Source organism: Exophiala bonariae, assembly GCF_035927105.1.
Source record: "Exophiala bonariae strain CCFEE 5792 chromosome Unknown scaffold_16, whole genome shotgun sequence".
In the NCBI taxonomy this organism is placed as follows: Eukaryota; Fungi; Ascomycota; class Eurotiomycetes; order Chaetothyriales; family Herpotrichiellaceae; genus Exophiala; species Exophiala bonariae.
In genome coordinates this window covers 460750-476054 of record NW_027042491.1, presented here as the reverse complement: position 1 = coordinate 476054, position 15305 = coordinate 460750, and the positions used below count along the sequence as shown (strand labels likewise).

Below are 15305 nucleotides of genomic sequence, written 5' to 3'. Positions count from 1 at the left end.
AGGAAGTTCTCCTCGACAACATCACGAATTGTACTCAATGCAAGCACAGGACATTCCGCCTTTCATGCACCATCAAGTCGATAATGGGATGGCTCCCCATCCTTTGGCTCTCGCCCTAACCGTACCCAGATCATCCATGTTCAGAAGGTCAACCTCTGCGTCGACCAAAACCCTCCATACTATCTCCCTCAGATTCGGAGGCTGGTCCGGCGTGTCCCAGTATCTAGACAGTAGACCCCTCGCTCTTGCTTGTTCAATTTGACTTGCCCCCATATCAGCGAGTCGAGGGCTATCCAACGACGGCGCAAATTCTCGATGAGAACTCCACAACCTGGCATTTTGAAATAGAGTAGAAGCAAGGTACGAATTTGAGCGGTTATATGCGTATCTGACGGGATTGGAATCGAAATCATCATCAATGGAAGGCAAGCGCTCAAGTGGAGCATCCCAGAATATATCCCGGTGCTGTGGATCCAGTGCGAGGACGCCCTCGAATGGTGCGTTTCCTGTTGCTACAACGGTGAGAGGTCGCATAACCCTTTCTGAGCCATTCCAGTATGTCAGATAATCGAGATCACGAAGTGTCTGAAGTTGAGCATGAAGCTCAGCTAATGTTTCAATTCCTGAGGTCTTGTGGTCGACCAGAAGAACGAATGTCTGTTGAGGAGTACGGTTGAAGATGCCCCGCCAAGTGCCATCTGTCACATTAGCATTTTGTTCCTCGATCATGCGCCGTAGAGGTTCCAGATACATGGATTGTAACGTAGAGTTCTTCTTCAAACTCCGGGCTGTGTGGCCAATGAAGAGGTCGGAGTTTCGTAAGTGGACGTCAGCCTCGACACTGATACAACCTGAGCCAATAGCCTCGAAGAGTGGAATCCTCCGCCAATAGTCGTTATGTGAGTGCACTGGCACGGGGAAAGCGTCGTGAAGGAAGGGTTGCCGTTCATCGTCCCAAATAGATTGGCTATCGCGATCGATGTCTAGACCGAATCTAATATCATAAGGATCATTGGCGACGCGGACTAGGCCCTCTTTGAGGCGAATGATGTACACCACCAGTGCGAAACATCTTTCATAAGAAGTTTTGTCAGTTCAGCATAGACAAGACTTCATTTCCGTAGTACCTACACTAACGTCGAAATGTAGGCAAGATTCCTGATCAGATCAGGTATAATGCTGGCCCTTCGCAACGGGATAGGAATCTTCCAGACTCTAATCAGGGATTGAGAATGATTCGCTCGTCCATCTCCTGTGACGCTTTCGATGTCAAACCGGAACCTTTGTGCAGCCGAATCACCATTACTGGAGGCACTATCACTGCTTGATAACTTCATTGCATTCGTGTCGCCGTACAGTTATTGCACATTGGACGTCAAAACAAAGAGAGTGTCGTGAGATGCTGATAGACAGTTGGCTCGTGGTACGTAAATGATACAAAGGAAGGGAGGTGCCTAATCAAACCCAGTCCTGGCACCAAAGACGAACCGTATACGCATGGCATGCTGTTTGAATTGTACGGAAGGTTGACCAACCACTCAGATCTACGGTAATTGACTAGCCACGACTAGCTTGAGGGCTATAGTAGTGTCTGACAGGATCTGCTCAATTGGAGACCATATTTGATGCTCCAGAGAAGAAATACGGGCCTTTACCAAGGATGTGAAAGGAGTATGTTGATCAGGCCCCCTATAATCGTCATTGATGGAGGCTATTTGGGGCAGTGTAATGGGGCCGAAGCCCTCATCTGGCACGGTACGATAGGCAGCAAAAGCTCGACAGGAATGCTTAGCCGAACTTTGTGCCTGTATCTGAGTCTGAAATTGTCTCGTGACCATGATATCAAATCATCCTGAGGGACAGGCTGTCCCGGCTAGTTACAGGACTGAGTTTGATTCTAGTTAGGGCGTCCTGCGAGACTTGATTCGCTGTGGAAAGTCCCTCTTGGTACGAGTAGATGCCTAATTACAAGCATACCGCGAATGCCTCTCGATCTGCAGCTCGAAATAAGCAACAGCAACTGATTCAGAATCGTTGTAGGACGTGCATGTTTGGGTAAGAGCCTAGACGACATCCGAATCCACATGAACAAGGATACACTTCCCTTTTGAAGCATGGCTTCCAGTGGACATGCTTGTGCATCGTACGATGAACAGGGGTTGCAACCGCATATAGCATCAGGAAGAATGGGGTTGAAGCTGTTCAAGTCCTAAGGGGGGCAAGGTCAGCCATCTACATGCCCACCGGCGTCGCAGAAAGGCTTCTCATCCTAGTGGAGACTCAGAAGCTTTGGAAAGTGTGCCACTTTATCTGACAGGAGATCGGTGATCATATCCATGCCAGATATGGCGCATCACAGTGTGTCCGGTCAGATATCAAGGATGAAATATTCGCCAACATTACCCAAAGCTTCTCGTTTTTATCAGCTTGCAGCTCCATCGTATTTGTCCGCGACCCTTCATGGCGATTGATCATACATGGGTCTCGACGTACCAGCCCAGCAGATAAGTCTGTATTGGGTCGACTGCCCTCGACAAGATAGTCAGACGCAAGATCAGGCTCGGAAGGTCAGGGATTCCGATGAGTATGCTTACGGCCAACTGTGTACCTGCATCCTGATCGGACACGGAAGAAGGGTTCCAGATTGAGTCCTACATCACCAAATCGGGGTGTCACTTAATGTTGACGCGCGTGTCCTCCAGAATTCCACAAAGCATGCATGAATGGGGTTTCGCTGGGGTCCGACTAGGTACTTGCTAAACACTTTATTTGCTAATTTTGTTGACCATTGTCGTTCGCTAGATCTCTGCCGAAGAATCGAATCCAAGACTTGACTTGCTGGAAGAGTCTCAGAGGTCGCTCGGTGTTCAGTATTTATCTCTGTGCAGTCCAATCAACCACATGGAGACACCAACCATTTCGTCCGTGGGTGAGTGGCTGTTGCCAGATCATAATTTCATCCAGGTCTTAGTCGCATGGCCATACCGTGTGAGAGCGATAAGGCTTTCGTAAGAAACTTATCCGAGGCGTGTGTGATATGGGCGTGCTTGGACTGCTCCTTAGATGTGTGGGCTGGGCATACTTATCGTCATCATTCTTAGGCGCACTATGAAGCACCTTGAAAGGCGAGATTCTTGTTGAAGCCATTTGAAAATGCGCTCACACCAACTGCACCTCCAAGAGAGTGCTGACGATTAACTTATTGTGTCGGCGCAGCCTGATTGAGACCGTCCAAAAACTCTTCCAAGCCTTCGACAACAGCTTGGTGGTCCTCGTGTTGTTTGAGGCCGCTCACAACGATGACGCCGACAATTCCTTCCACCCCTCGGACGCGGACCGGAACTCCACCACCATGGATGGCATATTGGCCAGCGGAGTCTCCAAGCATGTATTTATTCTTGAAGGTTTCTTCATTGCCATGTAGCTTGTTGTGCATAAACCAAGTGCTCACACCCCATCGCAGCACGGTCTTGCGCTTTCTCGATACCCAGATATCGTTATCTGGCTGGACTCCCGGACGAGAGACGGCATGAAATAGAAGGTTATTGCTATTGGCAAGGGTAATGTTGACGACGGCGGAGAGGTTCGATAACGCCCTTAGTCTATTACGGATTGCTAGACCGATCTCAAGGGCATCGTCCGCAGTGAAGTGTGGGAGAATGAGGGCCTCTTCCTGTTTGGCGATCTCCGACAGCTATTGTTCTAGTAAGCGTAATCCTACGAATAGATCGAGCAGAAAGCGTACATCTCGTGGAGCCTCGCGAAGGGCCTTTGCAGACATGGTGTAACTAAGGGGCCAGTTATCACTTGGTGGCTTGATGTCGGAGAGCCTGACAACCTGCACCTTCTGCGCTTCCTCGTACATTACCACCAAGTGCGGGGCATTGCTTGGTGCTTTGGGCACCGATCCTAGAAGTAAAATTTTCTGGGCGCAAAACTCTTGTGGCTTCGAAGCTTTGGACAGATTGCAATTGACGGCTTTAAGCTCCACTGTAGCCAAACTGCTCAGAATATCAACATGATGCGCCGTAGCTCAAATGCACTGTTATCAGTAGGGTCACAAACACTACCACGCCATTCAAGTTCGCGGAGGCGGTATATTCCTGCTCAGACTAGAACAGTTGTACTCGTACTCGTAGGTGCTCCAATGTTAGGCGGTAGCGTCTTTGGCGGGCACAGGTACCTATTAAACCTTGCTACCTAGACACCTACTCGTAGGTACTCGTACATACACATTTCTAGCGTCTACGGGGACCTGTTCTGGTCTGAGCAAGAATATACAGTATCAGCGAATGGAGTGATAAGTTTGTATAGTTTTGTTAGCTGGCTTGTATATATACTATACCACGTATTTCTCGATAAAGTTACTCTATAGCGTATAACTAGAGTATAAAGACTAGATTCCGAAATATGCTATAGAACACAGATAAGTTATTCCCAAAGAAACAAGAGCCTAAAGTACGAGATTTTAGTTGAGGATTTTCGCGATTGAGAAATTGCCTAATCTTTACAAAATATGGCAATGTTCGCCGTTCGACTTGGGTATTTCGTGGATGGGCGGTCGCCATTGACATCTGGCATTATTCGTGCTTCGACCCTAACAGACCCTCGTGACAGTCCTTTCGCCCAGTCAACAATATCATGGATGCCAACCTCGAGCCGCTAGTAGCGTCTGGCAATAGGCATTGTTGATGTCTACCTTAGGTAAGTAACAACAGGTTTTTATGTGGTCAGTAGTCAAGAGGTATCTCAGTGCAAAACTCGTTAGCTGAATGTTTATTTCGTGGATACGGTCAATTGAGGACCTCAAAGATGCCCACACTATTTAAGTCCTCATATTGGCATCCTCCCTCACCCCAGCCACTCGATCTTCAATTTCCACTACCACATACTTTCCAAACTTCGTGTTCAAGCCGCACATCAGGAAAACCATCAACCGATTAAAGCCATCAACCTGGTATCTTAGTACCTTCTATTCTCCCGATTCCTCCGTTGATCCGTCACAGGCCACCAACATGTCAGATGACATGTCGGTGTGGAAATGGCTCGCCTTTACGTTGACTGCTGTGGCTGGTATGGCGGCTATTGGTATTGCTTCAATTGCCGTCTTGAATTATGTGGAAGGCCCACGAATCGAGCGCAAGGCCTTGTATGTACCACAGGAACCCTCGGCACCTCTTGATTTATGGCAGGATTCACGACCTTCCCGAGCACAGCTTGCAGGTTATAGCGTTGAGGAGTTAGTATCTCTGGCCATTGATATATCACGGGTGTGGTCTCAAAACCTCGAAGGACTTCGCAATGAGGCAATGAAGGCCTGAGTTGTCCCATGGTGATACGGAAGAAAGCCGCCAGTCCATTCGTTTTGATTACCTTGGACGATAAAGTCACCATTGTGAGGCAGCTTGATTTTCTTTTCCCGGATGATTTTCTGACTCGGAAGGAGGGAAAAGACCGAGTGTTAATGAGAGCATGACGGAAGGTTTTTTTTTGGTTTTTTTGGTGCCCTTTGCGAGAATGAGCAGTGTCCTCGAAGGATACATAATAGAAGAACACTCACCACCTTCCATCCCGGTGCCCATCATGCAGGGGGGCTGGGCGTTACTCCCGCAGAAGGACCGAGCGCTTCGAAGCTGGTCGGCGCGAACCCGAGCTTTGCGAGCGCGACTTTATGATCGAAGTCGAGCTTTTTCATTGCCAGCTCATGGGCCCGCATCTCCCGGGCTTCTCGTTGCTCGTACTCCATCCTAGAAAACTTGTCAGTCGACGAGGCGAGAAAGTGTTCAAGTTCGGCAAACGTTTGGAAGTAACCCCAGCCGAGACCCCTGCCGGCGGGCACCGCCACCACAGTGAAGACATCTAACCAGCTTTAGAAATTCATATTTTTTAAATAAAAGATAAAAAGTACCAAAATTTTGTGTTGAAGCCCTGGTGGAGGGGAAAGATGAAGGGCGAAAAAGGGAGATCAGGACAAATAGAGATAGTTCCAGCATCTTACTGTGTATTGGAAGGTACGATATGCTTCATCTTGTCGAGGAAACTACGAGCGAGGACGGACGCAACGAGTATTCGACAACAAGCAAAGCACACCGAAGGCTCAAGAAACTGTAAGGAAGGAGCGTCTCTGGCGATACTTTAGCTTGCGACTCTTCGCATCCACCACTTGACTCTTGAGCTCCAGGGTATATGCTACACGATATGATATCCGAGGCTCCAGTTCCAGCTCCTGGGCAGCGACGCAGATCTACTCTCCGCAGGTCCCTTGACTGTTCTTATGTTGTGAGCTTCAAGGCTTTCAATAAACTCCCAACACCCTTCTTGGATGTTTTCATCAGCTCCTTCTCCTTTTCATCTCGCCTGGTCTTCTGCTTGAGAAGGATTTTCTCAAGCAGACCGCGCTCCCTGTCGTTCAGCTCCTTATCACTGAATAGTCCTCTACCACCATCTGGAGCAGTATCCGCTGGATTGCTGATATCCTGAATTTGCTCGGTGTTAACGCCGACCTGTCCGCTCAAAGCCTCGCATTTTTCCACTAACCATCCCTGATGCTGTATTCCTCGCACCCAGTGGCTAGGTAAGCGAGAATAGCCGGACCAAGCACCGAGAAGGGCGCCAGCAACGCAACCGTTGGTGTCCGCATCCCCGCCCTGCATGATCAGGTCTATGATTGTCTCCTCGAAAAGATTGATGATTGTGACTCGGGGTCCAGCGTCCGAAGCTGCTGTCCTCATCGTGGACCTCAATGCGAGCACTGCAGAGCCGAGACACTTGTACACATAGCCCATCTTTTGGCTGTCGTCTAGTTCTAGATCTGAGTACTTGGCAGCCTTGATATGCTTCTCATACTCGTGCCTGTCAAGCAAGGCATCACTCTGCTCCGCCGATATTGGGGCTGCTGCCGGCTCATCGTGACCAGGGTTTCGAAGTGTGTCAGAACCGTGCACATATAGGAAAGCTTGGTCGAGGACGGCGTCCATATCAGCTTCAACGAGAACCTCCCCTCGAAGCAGACCACGCACAAGACCTGTTACTGCACAACAAGAGACCGTACATCTAGGGTCAATGTGTGTCGTCCGACTCATCTGTGCAGCGAGTTCGAACGTCTGATCCAAAGTTTTCGGGATGCACATGATTCCTAGAGGATGAGTCCTCATCAAAGATCCATTCGCGGCACCCTGGCGTGACGAATTCATCCAGGTTTTCAATGCGACACTTTCAGGATTCTCGGCAAAATCTGGATATGAAACTACGGTGGATGTTGTGCGTCCGATTCCAAGCGGCAGCCTGTCCAGAGCCAAAAGGCCGTGGCGAACCCATATCTTCAGTCGACGAGCAAAGTCGACGGGTATGATCTGTCCCTTGTTGTGGAGATATGATAGTATGAGCAGGAGGGCATGATCTGTGTCATCTGTCCATGACCCCTGCCAATATTCAGTACATCATGCAAGCCCATCACGTCTTGAACAGCGGATAGGGATTTGCCTACCAGCTCAAACTTATCTGAGCGCTGTCAGCTTGTGGTATACTTCCCAGATGGCAACGCTTACCTCGATGTGTGTCGGTTGCAAAGGGGGTCACAGGCTCAACGAGGCTGAAACTCCTGTCGGGATACTGTTTTTCGGAAGAAGTTTTTGGTAAGAACTCTGGTGCTCGTCAGTATACTCGTAATCAGGGATTCATGAATGGCTTGAACCCGTATAGAGGCCGATGCAGTCTCCTAGCGCTCCTCCGAAAATACATCCGAGCAACTTGTCGTGCGTAGCCGTGCGAACAAAAGGGTGTAGGTCCAAGTATTCGAGCCCAGATGAAGCGGCCATGATTGCAGTTCCCATGTTGACGTACAAGTCTTCACATTGTGAGAATGATCGAAAGCTATATATATGCCTTACGGTTCTGTTGCCTACCAATGACACATAATCATTTTCTGGCCCGGCGGTCCAGCACTCATCTGAGACCTCAGCTGCGATCAAGCATTCTCTTGGCAAGCCACCCGCCAAGGCTGATGAGGCTGAGGCTCCTTGAGGCTGATTCGAGGCTGCTTGAATGGGGCATCAAGCAATCTATCACGGAATACGAAGGTGTTGAACATTCACGGTTGCCTATCGCTGTAGTTGCCACCTCATCCACTTAACATCTCACAGACATCCAACTTAGGCGATTCTATACAATATTGTCCGCAGAGCCTGGGACGCAACACTTTGCACAATACCATCCTTGTCGAATCCAATCGTAAAGGCATCGGTGGCCAGATTGTTGTAGATTAGAGTATCCATCTGGATCCACCATTCGTCCAAATGGTTCCAAAAGTCTGCTGTGGTCGGTTCGCCATTGTTAGGCAGCAACTCCAAGTGGTACCCATAGTACTCTATGCCGTCCTTTTCGGTCTTACGCTTTGTTGGGTAGAGACGAAGGCTGTTGTAGCTTGAGAGCAACACGGTATCGAGGAAGTTCACCCCATTGCTGGTCCAGCTGGTGACCGCGACTCCTGGGCCTCCGTCGACTGCCAGTGTGATGGAAGAGTTTCCTGAAGAGGACTGATATGTGCCGGTGAAGGCTGTTTTTGCCTGTTCCTTGGCTGCCGCTTCCGCTGCTTGATACTTAATAGGGTAAGTTAGTACATTACTAGACATAATCTCAGATGAGGAGAAAACGTACGAATATCTGGACAAGTGTATCGCGAATGGGGGGAATCTGGCGATCCGAGTTCACGCCTGCGCTAAGAAGCGATATACCAATGTCAAGATCAGGGACAAGACCAAAATAAGTCGAATATACAAAGAGACCGCCTTGCTTGCAATATGTGTCTATGATGCGACTGGAATTGATGATTGAATTTGCTGGTATTGGATGTCTGTATATCTCGAACGGGGCCTTGAGATTCAGGCCACAGTTAATCCCACAACATCGAAGCATATATTGCTCAAAGGCTGACTTACTCCGACAGCTGAGTGCCACTGTGATGTGAATGACCTCGGCTTAAGCCAACGATCTGTTTGAGCACGCGGTAGTAGCGTGCTGTTGAGGATCGCTCTGCCCCAGGTTTGCAAATCTTTCAAAGTGGTGTATTGACCACCAACACTGTATTGCAATTTGAATTAGTGAAGTGCTTAGCAAGCAAGTTGTTTCCGGTGACTCACGGTGACAAAAGTCCGAGGTCATGATGAAAACGTGCAAAGGTGTCATTAAAAGGGATTATAGCATCAATCTCGCCCCCAGGAGGCCTTGGTGTGGTCGAAACCATTCCTAGCCTTGAGTTGAGAACCTCGTGCTGACCCTGGTCTATCGACTCGCCAGTGATGGTTTCGTACGCTAGACTAAGAAGGATGAATGCAATATTCGAGTATGAAGGGGTTGAGTATGGTAGAAAGGATGGTGGATGGTTGATTATACCGTCGAGCGCCTCTGCAGAAGCCCTGTCAATCTTGGACTCCACGCTGGTTTTCATGCGACTTACGTGACCTCGTACAACTTGGTTGGTTTCCATAAAAGTTACACTGAACGACCTCGTCATTTGCGAGTACAGGATATCCACTCTGTTCTACAACCGATACTGGTGGTTGTTCAAAGGTAGTGAGTGCCATATCGGTAAGGTGCCCTTTTCGATGTATTAGTAAGATCTGGTGTCTGATCGATGCAGAAAATGTAGATACGAGGTACTTACAATCACGGCCAAGGCCAGACTGGTGAGATGCTAGAGCACCGATGGTGATTTCGCTCCAATTTGTTGAGAGAATAGGATCTATGTAAGATGCTTCTGCTTGCGCAAGCTCAGGCTATGGTGCAAATGAGACATCAGATGACTTTAGCTGCGCTTTCGCTGCTAGGTAATGCTTACAATATACTTTGTGATTGGATCGGAGAAGACAGAATCGCCAATATTCACAAGCCACGTATACACTGTCATAAGCTTGCCTAGACTCCCTGTACGATAGATAGTGTTTTCTGTCAAACTGCCCTTAGTATATGATCCATTCAATTCAGATGCCTCATAGTGGAATTCAAACAACAGTGCATCGTCATTCTTGCTGAAGACCGACACAGAAAATGATGTTGTGTCTTGATCAAATGGCCCATAAGTACTATTTCCGGAGGAAATGATCTGTTTGATAGCCTCGGTCGCCTGAGCACGGGCATCGTCGAATGCTTTGAACGAGCTGTTGGCCGCTGGCTGGTAGATAGGGCCTAGTAATGCTAAGTCTATCTTTGGCGCCTGAGCAGCAATGATCGTTGCGACAGCGATCAACGCCCAAATGAATTTCCACAACTCTTTCATTGGGGGAGCAGTTGTAAAAGGATAATTTCACTGGGATGAGTGGCCGAATGCGCCACGGGAAGGACTCTGGTGGGTAACAATGTATTCGAGAGATAGATGAGGCAGGATGAGAGTCAAGTAGACAGGAACGCCTGTTCTTCATATTTCTGAAATTTTAGTTCCTCACCGATATATCTCGATCTCCATCGGCTACTCACGGACCGGGTGTATCCCAGAAGGAAACATGACACAGTAAACTGATACCAAGTAGCACACAGACCGCAAAAGTCGAGGTGTTCATCCAGTGTTGAGGTGTTGTTGGACCGCATCCAGATAGTGGTAGAGCCGGAACCGGGACGACCTACTGATTTGGCTCGACTTTGCCCATGGTACTTTTTTAGCGTTCGTATACACTGTGGTATGATTGGTTGATTTTCAACTCCCCTCCGTTAGAGATGTTCGCTAATCGTACTCATCTTAATGTAGTACCTGAAGTGAGATGGTTATCTTCGGCAAGTAACGTCTCTGTCGATTGAACTTTAGCTCTTGAACGATTGTGAGCCTCTTTGACCCCACTGCAAGTTCGATGTGAACCCGTGTCCCATTCCTTCAGTTCAACGAGACTCCTAGCCTCCCCAGCACAATAACTCTGCATCCAGAATATTCGGTGCTTCTGATAGAAGACTGTATGTGGCTGCCATCGAAATGAATCTGCTTGTTATCGCCCAAAACACAAACGATCGACCTCAATCTCGTGACCTGAGAAGCATCTATGCAATTCCAATACAAATAGAGACGGATTCTTCGTGAGCATGGACGTTTCCTGAGGAGAATTCACAACCACATGATATTGTTGTCGGGACACGGTAGAATCTTCACTAGGATCGTAGTTGTGCTCGAACTGGATCATTATATGACTGCGAGTCACCAAAGTGCAGTATCCATCAATCGATACGGCAGATTACCTGTTGGAACAGAGAGTCATTCGTCTTTAAGAACACACATACCTTTATGGAAGGGCATGCGCAGTGCAGATTTGGTCCCAGGCATTCAAAATGAATTCCGCAAACATCAAGGAAGTCATAAAAATCGGAAGAAGGATATGATCTGCTGAAAACACCGAGATCGAAGTTGCCTTGAAACCGTTCTCACTATACTTTGACATGCATTGTAGTGTGATGTGATGATGCTGAGGGTAGCAGTGAACATTGTTGCAATCAGTGATCTCAAGCTATCAATACGGGGCGCTATGATTACATTCATGCCAGAGTCAACCTCCCCTGATGGTGCTTGTACAATGTCGAAAACTTTCCACTATCTCTCAGCTGCAGCTCCAGCCTGTAGAAGACAGGGGTTGAGAGGTTGAGAACGAAGTACTAAGTAAGCCTCGCAATGGAAGGGAGGTAATAATGCGACCTTCGGAGTACTGGCTTCGATCGAGCAGGAATTGGGACTTTCAGCTAGTCGGGTCCCGGCATGAGTGACAACGGGAGCATGGGGTTGTCATACTTCCAGAGCTGTTTTCTAGAAGGACGCCCTGTCTGCTCTGTCTCCGCAGCCAATGGAACGCAATAACAATCAATCATACTCGTCAGATGACAGAGTGGTACGGATAGACCATGCACTAAAAGCTATGGCCAGTCCCGTTGTACAGGGCATTCGAGATAAGGTAAGAGTGGCCATCGAGCCTATCAAAGACAACAAGGGGGGAAATGAGCCAGCAGATATACTCGGTAAGAAGGCAGCTGATGACATCGGCGATCTCCAACCGGTCGATTTACACCTGGGCATTGAGATTAAGCCTAATTAAGATGTTGCTGTTCGCATGTTGTCGCGTGAGGAGACTGGAGAAGTACTTAGTAGCCTGGGGGCCCTAAGCGGGCCATGAGGAGGTCAAAGTGATTGGATCTTTTCTCTGGGGGCTGGAGGGCAGATAGTGATTCAGGCGGTTCGAACTTTGAAGCGCAGGAGATTGAAAGAATACCCATGACCAATGGATCGGATCGGATTCAACAGAACCGAGGCTGATGGATTCTCAGGCCGCCCGGTCAGTATCTCGTGTCTAGAATCAACGGATATCTCGTACAGACAGTCGTTCTGCGCGCTGCTCGTTTTGATGCGGAGTTTGAGATATACTTAGCTAACGATTAACCACCTCGCAGATGATATTTTTGATAAGAGCCAAATCAGAGCAAGAGAACATCCACAAAGCTTGATTATTGACAGGCCATGGAATAAACAACCGCGACACGCTAAACTGTTTTCTTGATGTCGTCCGACATGCCCCCCTCGTATAGTGTTACCTTCCTAGTCTGGTTTGACGGACTCACTTGGCATTACTTGGCAATGGAGTCGATCTCTGTCTATACCGCCGATCGCCTGTTATCAATTGGAGGGCACGATGCCGTCCTACCGGGGTCTGTGGTGCTGATGGACGGCGATGAAACGCTGCATGTCTAAATCTCCATCCTGTTACCTCCTTCAAATTGTTCAAATTGGCATGAAGGTCGCCACAGCTGCTGATCATTGGCCACTCCACCCAATCGTAGCAAAGCTTATCATCAAGCTTGTGCAATCCAAGCAAGCTTCTTCTTATCAAGAATAGCCACCCCAAGAACCTTGTGTTTATCAAGTTGTCAAGGAGGAGCACAAGATATCGCTAACACCTCGATGTGCAATCTCCAGCGGTTACCCATGGCTAGGTCGCCACTGTCTGGTTGCCCATGTGTTCGTGCCATGTTACATCGGAAGGAGACACAGATGGGAATGTGCTTTCCTTCGTGTGTCCACTTATAATGTATAAGTAGTTCATCCTTGAACCCTCACGGCCCATTCTCTCCAACTTCCTCCGACCTGAGTTCCTCTCATTCGTTGACTCCATCGTCCTCAATCATGGAGCATATCGTCCCAGTTACGCATCCGGCCCCGGAGCTGGATGTGGTCACCGAGCAGCAGATGCGCAAGGGATCTGTTACAGCGAGTGCCAATGAAAAGCCACAGGTCATGGAGCGAACATGGGGGTTTGCCGCTCGTGTCGACAGCACTGTTACGTACGAAGAATACGTATACTGGGCTAAGCTCGAACGTGAGATGGAAGTCGAGGAGAACAAAGTATTCCAGGCTGAGCAAGGCACTCCCCTCCTCAACTCTATCAAGAACAGTTTTTCCAAGTCTGGTCGTGCGAAGGCCAAAGCTGCAAAGGAGGCTAGACTTCAAACCCTGGCAACGTTGAACGAGAAGACACCCGCTGGTGGCGTTACTGTCGCTGACAATGGCGGCACCTCCGACGGCGCGCTGAAGGTCTCTGATGCAGAATGGCGCATTGCTGCCCGTGCGCTACGAACTGCCAGCTGGGGACAGATGTTCTTCCTCATCACCACTGATATTCTTGGTTGGTCAGGCGCTCCGTAAGTACCACTTGAGACGAGATGATGTCCAGATCCGTCGCTAACAGTCTCCAACAGGTTTGTCTTTGCTAGCGTGGGATACGGTACCGGTGTTGCTCTCTACCTGATCTTCGGTATCTTCGCTGCTGGCGGCGGTTGGGTCATCTGGAAGACTTTCCTCGATCTTGATTCATCTCGGTACCCAATGCAGAGTTTTGGCGATCCATTTTTGCGGCTCTTCGGCGTGAAACTGCGTCATTTCATCAACATCGCGCAATCGCTTCAGCAGTTCTTTACCGTGGCTATCTTGATCTTCAGCAAGGCTTTGAACATTGAGCAGATCGCTAAAGGTAAAGTCTGCTTCGTAGCTATGATGGTTGTCATTATGGCTGTCGGCATGTGTGGTGGATTCATCCGAAGTTTGAAGAAGATCGGCTGGATTTCGAATGCTGCCGTATGGATGAACATTGTGAACTTTATCATCTGGTAAGTTTTGACTCAGCCCTCGGTTGTTATAGCTCGCTGACAAGTATAACAACAGCATGGTTGCTGCATCACACTTCGCGCCTTACTATCCGGCAATCACGAGGTCCACGCTCATCAAGACTATTGAGCCCGTCAAAGTGTTCGCTGGTATCCCACCGGACCAGTACCAGCAACAAGCGCCAGGTTTTGCCGCTACATTCAACGCAGTCAACACCATGGTCTACGCATATGCCGGTGCTCTCCTTTTCGTTGCCTTCCTCTCCGAGATGAGACATCCTCTCGATTTCTGGAAAGGCATGTTCATGGCCCAGGCTTTCATCTGCATCGTCTACATGTTCTTCGGTGTCTTTGTGTACTCCTTCTACGGCCAATATTCTGCCAACAACATCGTCAACGTCGTCAATCCTTATGGCCTCCAGACTGCCGGTAACATTCTCCGACTGCTTTCTGGCTGGATCGCCATCATCATGTACTTCAACATCGGCATGAAGACCGTTTACCTAGAAGTATTCCAGGCTATCTTCAAGTTCCCTTCAATCGTCGAGAAGAAGGGTAAGATCCTCTGGTACATCTTGGGACCATGCTATTGGATCCTGGCCTTTGTCGTTGCTGGAGCAGTACCCAACCTCAATGGTATTGTCAGCTTGGTCGGCGCCGTCTTCATGATGAACTTCACCTACACATTTCCTGGCATGATGTATATAAGCAGCATCATCCACAAAGCTGCTGAGTTGCCTGGTGAGGGTTTCAACCCAGCAACCCGTGAGACAATCAGACACGACAACGGTGTGAAGCGATGGATGAGAGGCTACAAGAAGACTTGGATTCGAAGCACCATCGCATTGATCTACGTTCTACTTGGCCTTGCATGCTGCGGAATGGGCACCTGGGCTGCCATCGAAGGTCTCATTGCCGTTTTTGGGCCCGATGGAACCGTTGCTGTCAGCTTCGGATGCCCTGTGCCAGTGTAGTCGGTGTGGCCCATCAGCATAACGACAGGCATGAGAACCCATTGATCGAGAGATATGTCAGAAAGTGACTCATGTACCCAGCCATAGCTAGCTATTTCAATATGCAATTAATTGCAGCACTTCATGGTGCGTCTTCCGCGTGACAAATCCTCCTTGTCTGCATAGCACTAAATAAAAGTCACATTCACTTCAGGTGCTGACTATCAAAGT

General features: G+C 48.8%; 6 protein-coding genes across 6 annotated transcripts; 2 read left to right on the top strand and 4 right to left on the bottom strand.

Annotated features, from left to right (window-relative positions):
- Window positions 1-72: 72 nt before the first annotated feature.
- Window positions 73-1337, bottom strand: LTR84_003467 (uncharacterized protein; the record flags this gene model as incomplete). The annotated part of the gene is made up of 2 exons (XM_064847055.1): window positions 73-1072; window positions 1132-1337. The coding sequence occupies 2 exons, from the start codon at window positions 1335-1337 to the stop codon at window positions 73-75; spliced, it is 1206 nt and encodes a 401-aa protein (XP_064705408.1).
- Window positions 1338-3199: 1862 nt separating this feature from the next.
- LTR84_003466 (uncharacterized protein) lies at window positions 3200-3781 on the bottom strand (the record flags this gene model as incomplete). Its single annotated transcript, XM_064847054.1, has 2 exons — window positions 3200-3694; window positions 3746-3781. The coding sequence occupies 2 exons, from the start codon at window positions 3779-3781 to the stop codon at window positions 3200-3202; spliced, it is 531 nt and encodes a 176-aa protein (XP_064705407.1).
- A 1234-nt stretch (window positions 3782-5015) lies between these two features.
- Window positions 5016-5321, top strand: LTR84_003465 (uncharacterized protein; the record flags this gene model as incomplete). The annotated part of the gene is made up of 1 exon (XM_064847053.1): window positions 5016-5321. One exon carries the CDS (start codon window positions 5016-5018, stop codon window positions 5319-5321), a length of 306 nt encoding a protein of 101 aa, XP_064705406.1.
- Window positions 5322-6272: 951 nt separating this feature from the next.
- On the bottom strand, window positions 6273-7817 carry LTR84_003464 (uncharacterized protein; the record flags this gene model as incomplete). The annotated part of the gene is made up of 4 exons (XM_064847052.1): window positions 6273-7421; window positions 7487-7500; window positions 7548-7643; window positions 7694-7817. 4 exons carry the CDS (start codon window positions 7815-7817, stop codon window positions 6273-6275), a joined length of 1383 nt encoding a protein of 460 aa, XP_064705405.1.
- Window positions 7818-8150: 333 nt separating this feature from the next.
- Window positions 8151-10273, bottom strand: LTR84_003463 (uncharacterized protein; the record flags this gene model as incomplete). The annotated part of the gene is made up of 7 exons (XM_064847051.1): window positions 8151-8597; window positions 8656-8871; window positions 8937-9078; window positions 9138-9402; window positions 9455-9595; window positions 9662-9773; window positions 9836-10273. 7 exons carry the CDS (start codon window positions 10271-10273, stop codon window positions 8151-8153), a joined length of 1761 nt encoding a protein of 586 aa, XP_064705404.1.
- A 2871-nt stretch (window positions 10274-13144) lies between these two features.
- Window positions 13145-15095, top strand: LTR84_003462 (uncharacterized protein; the record flags this gene model as incomplete). Its single annotated transcript, XM_064847050.1, has 3 exons — window positions 13145-13659; window positions 13717-14124; window positions 14180-15095. The coding sequence occupies 3 exons, from the start codon at window positions 13145-13147 to the stop codon at window positions 15093-15095; spliced, it is 1839 nt and encodes a 612-aa protein (XP_064705403.1).
- Between the last annotated feature and the right edge of the window lie 210 nt (window positions 15096-15305).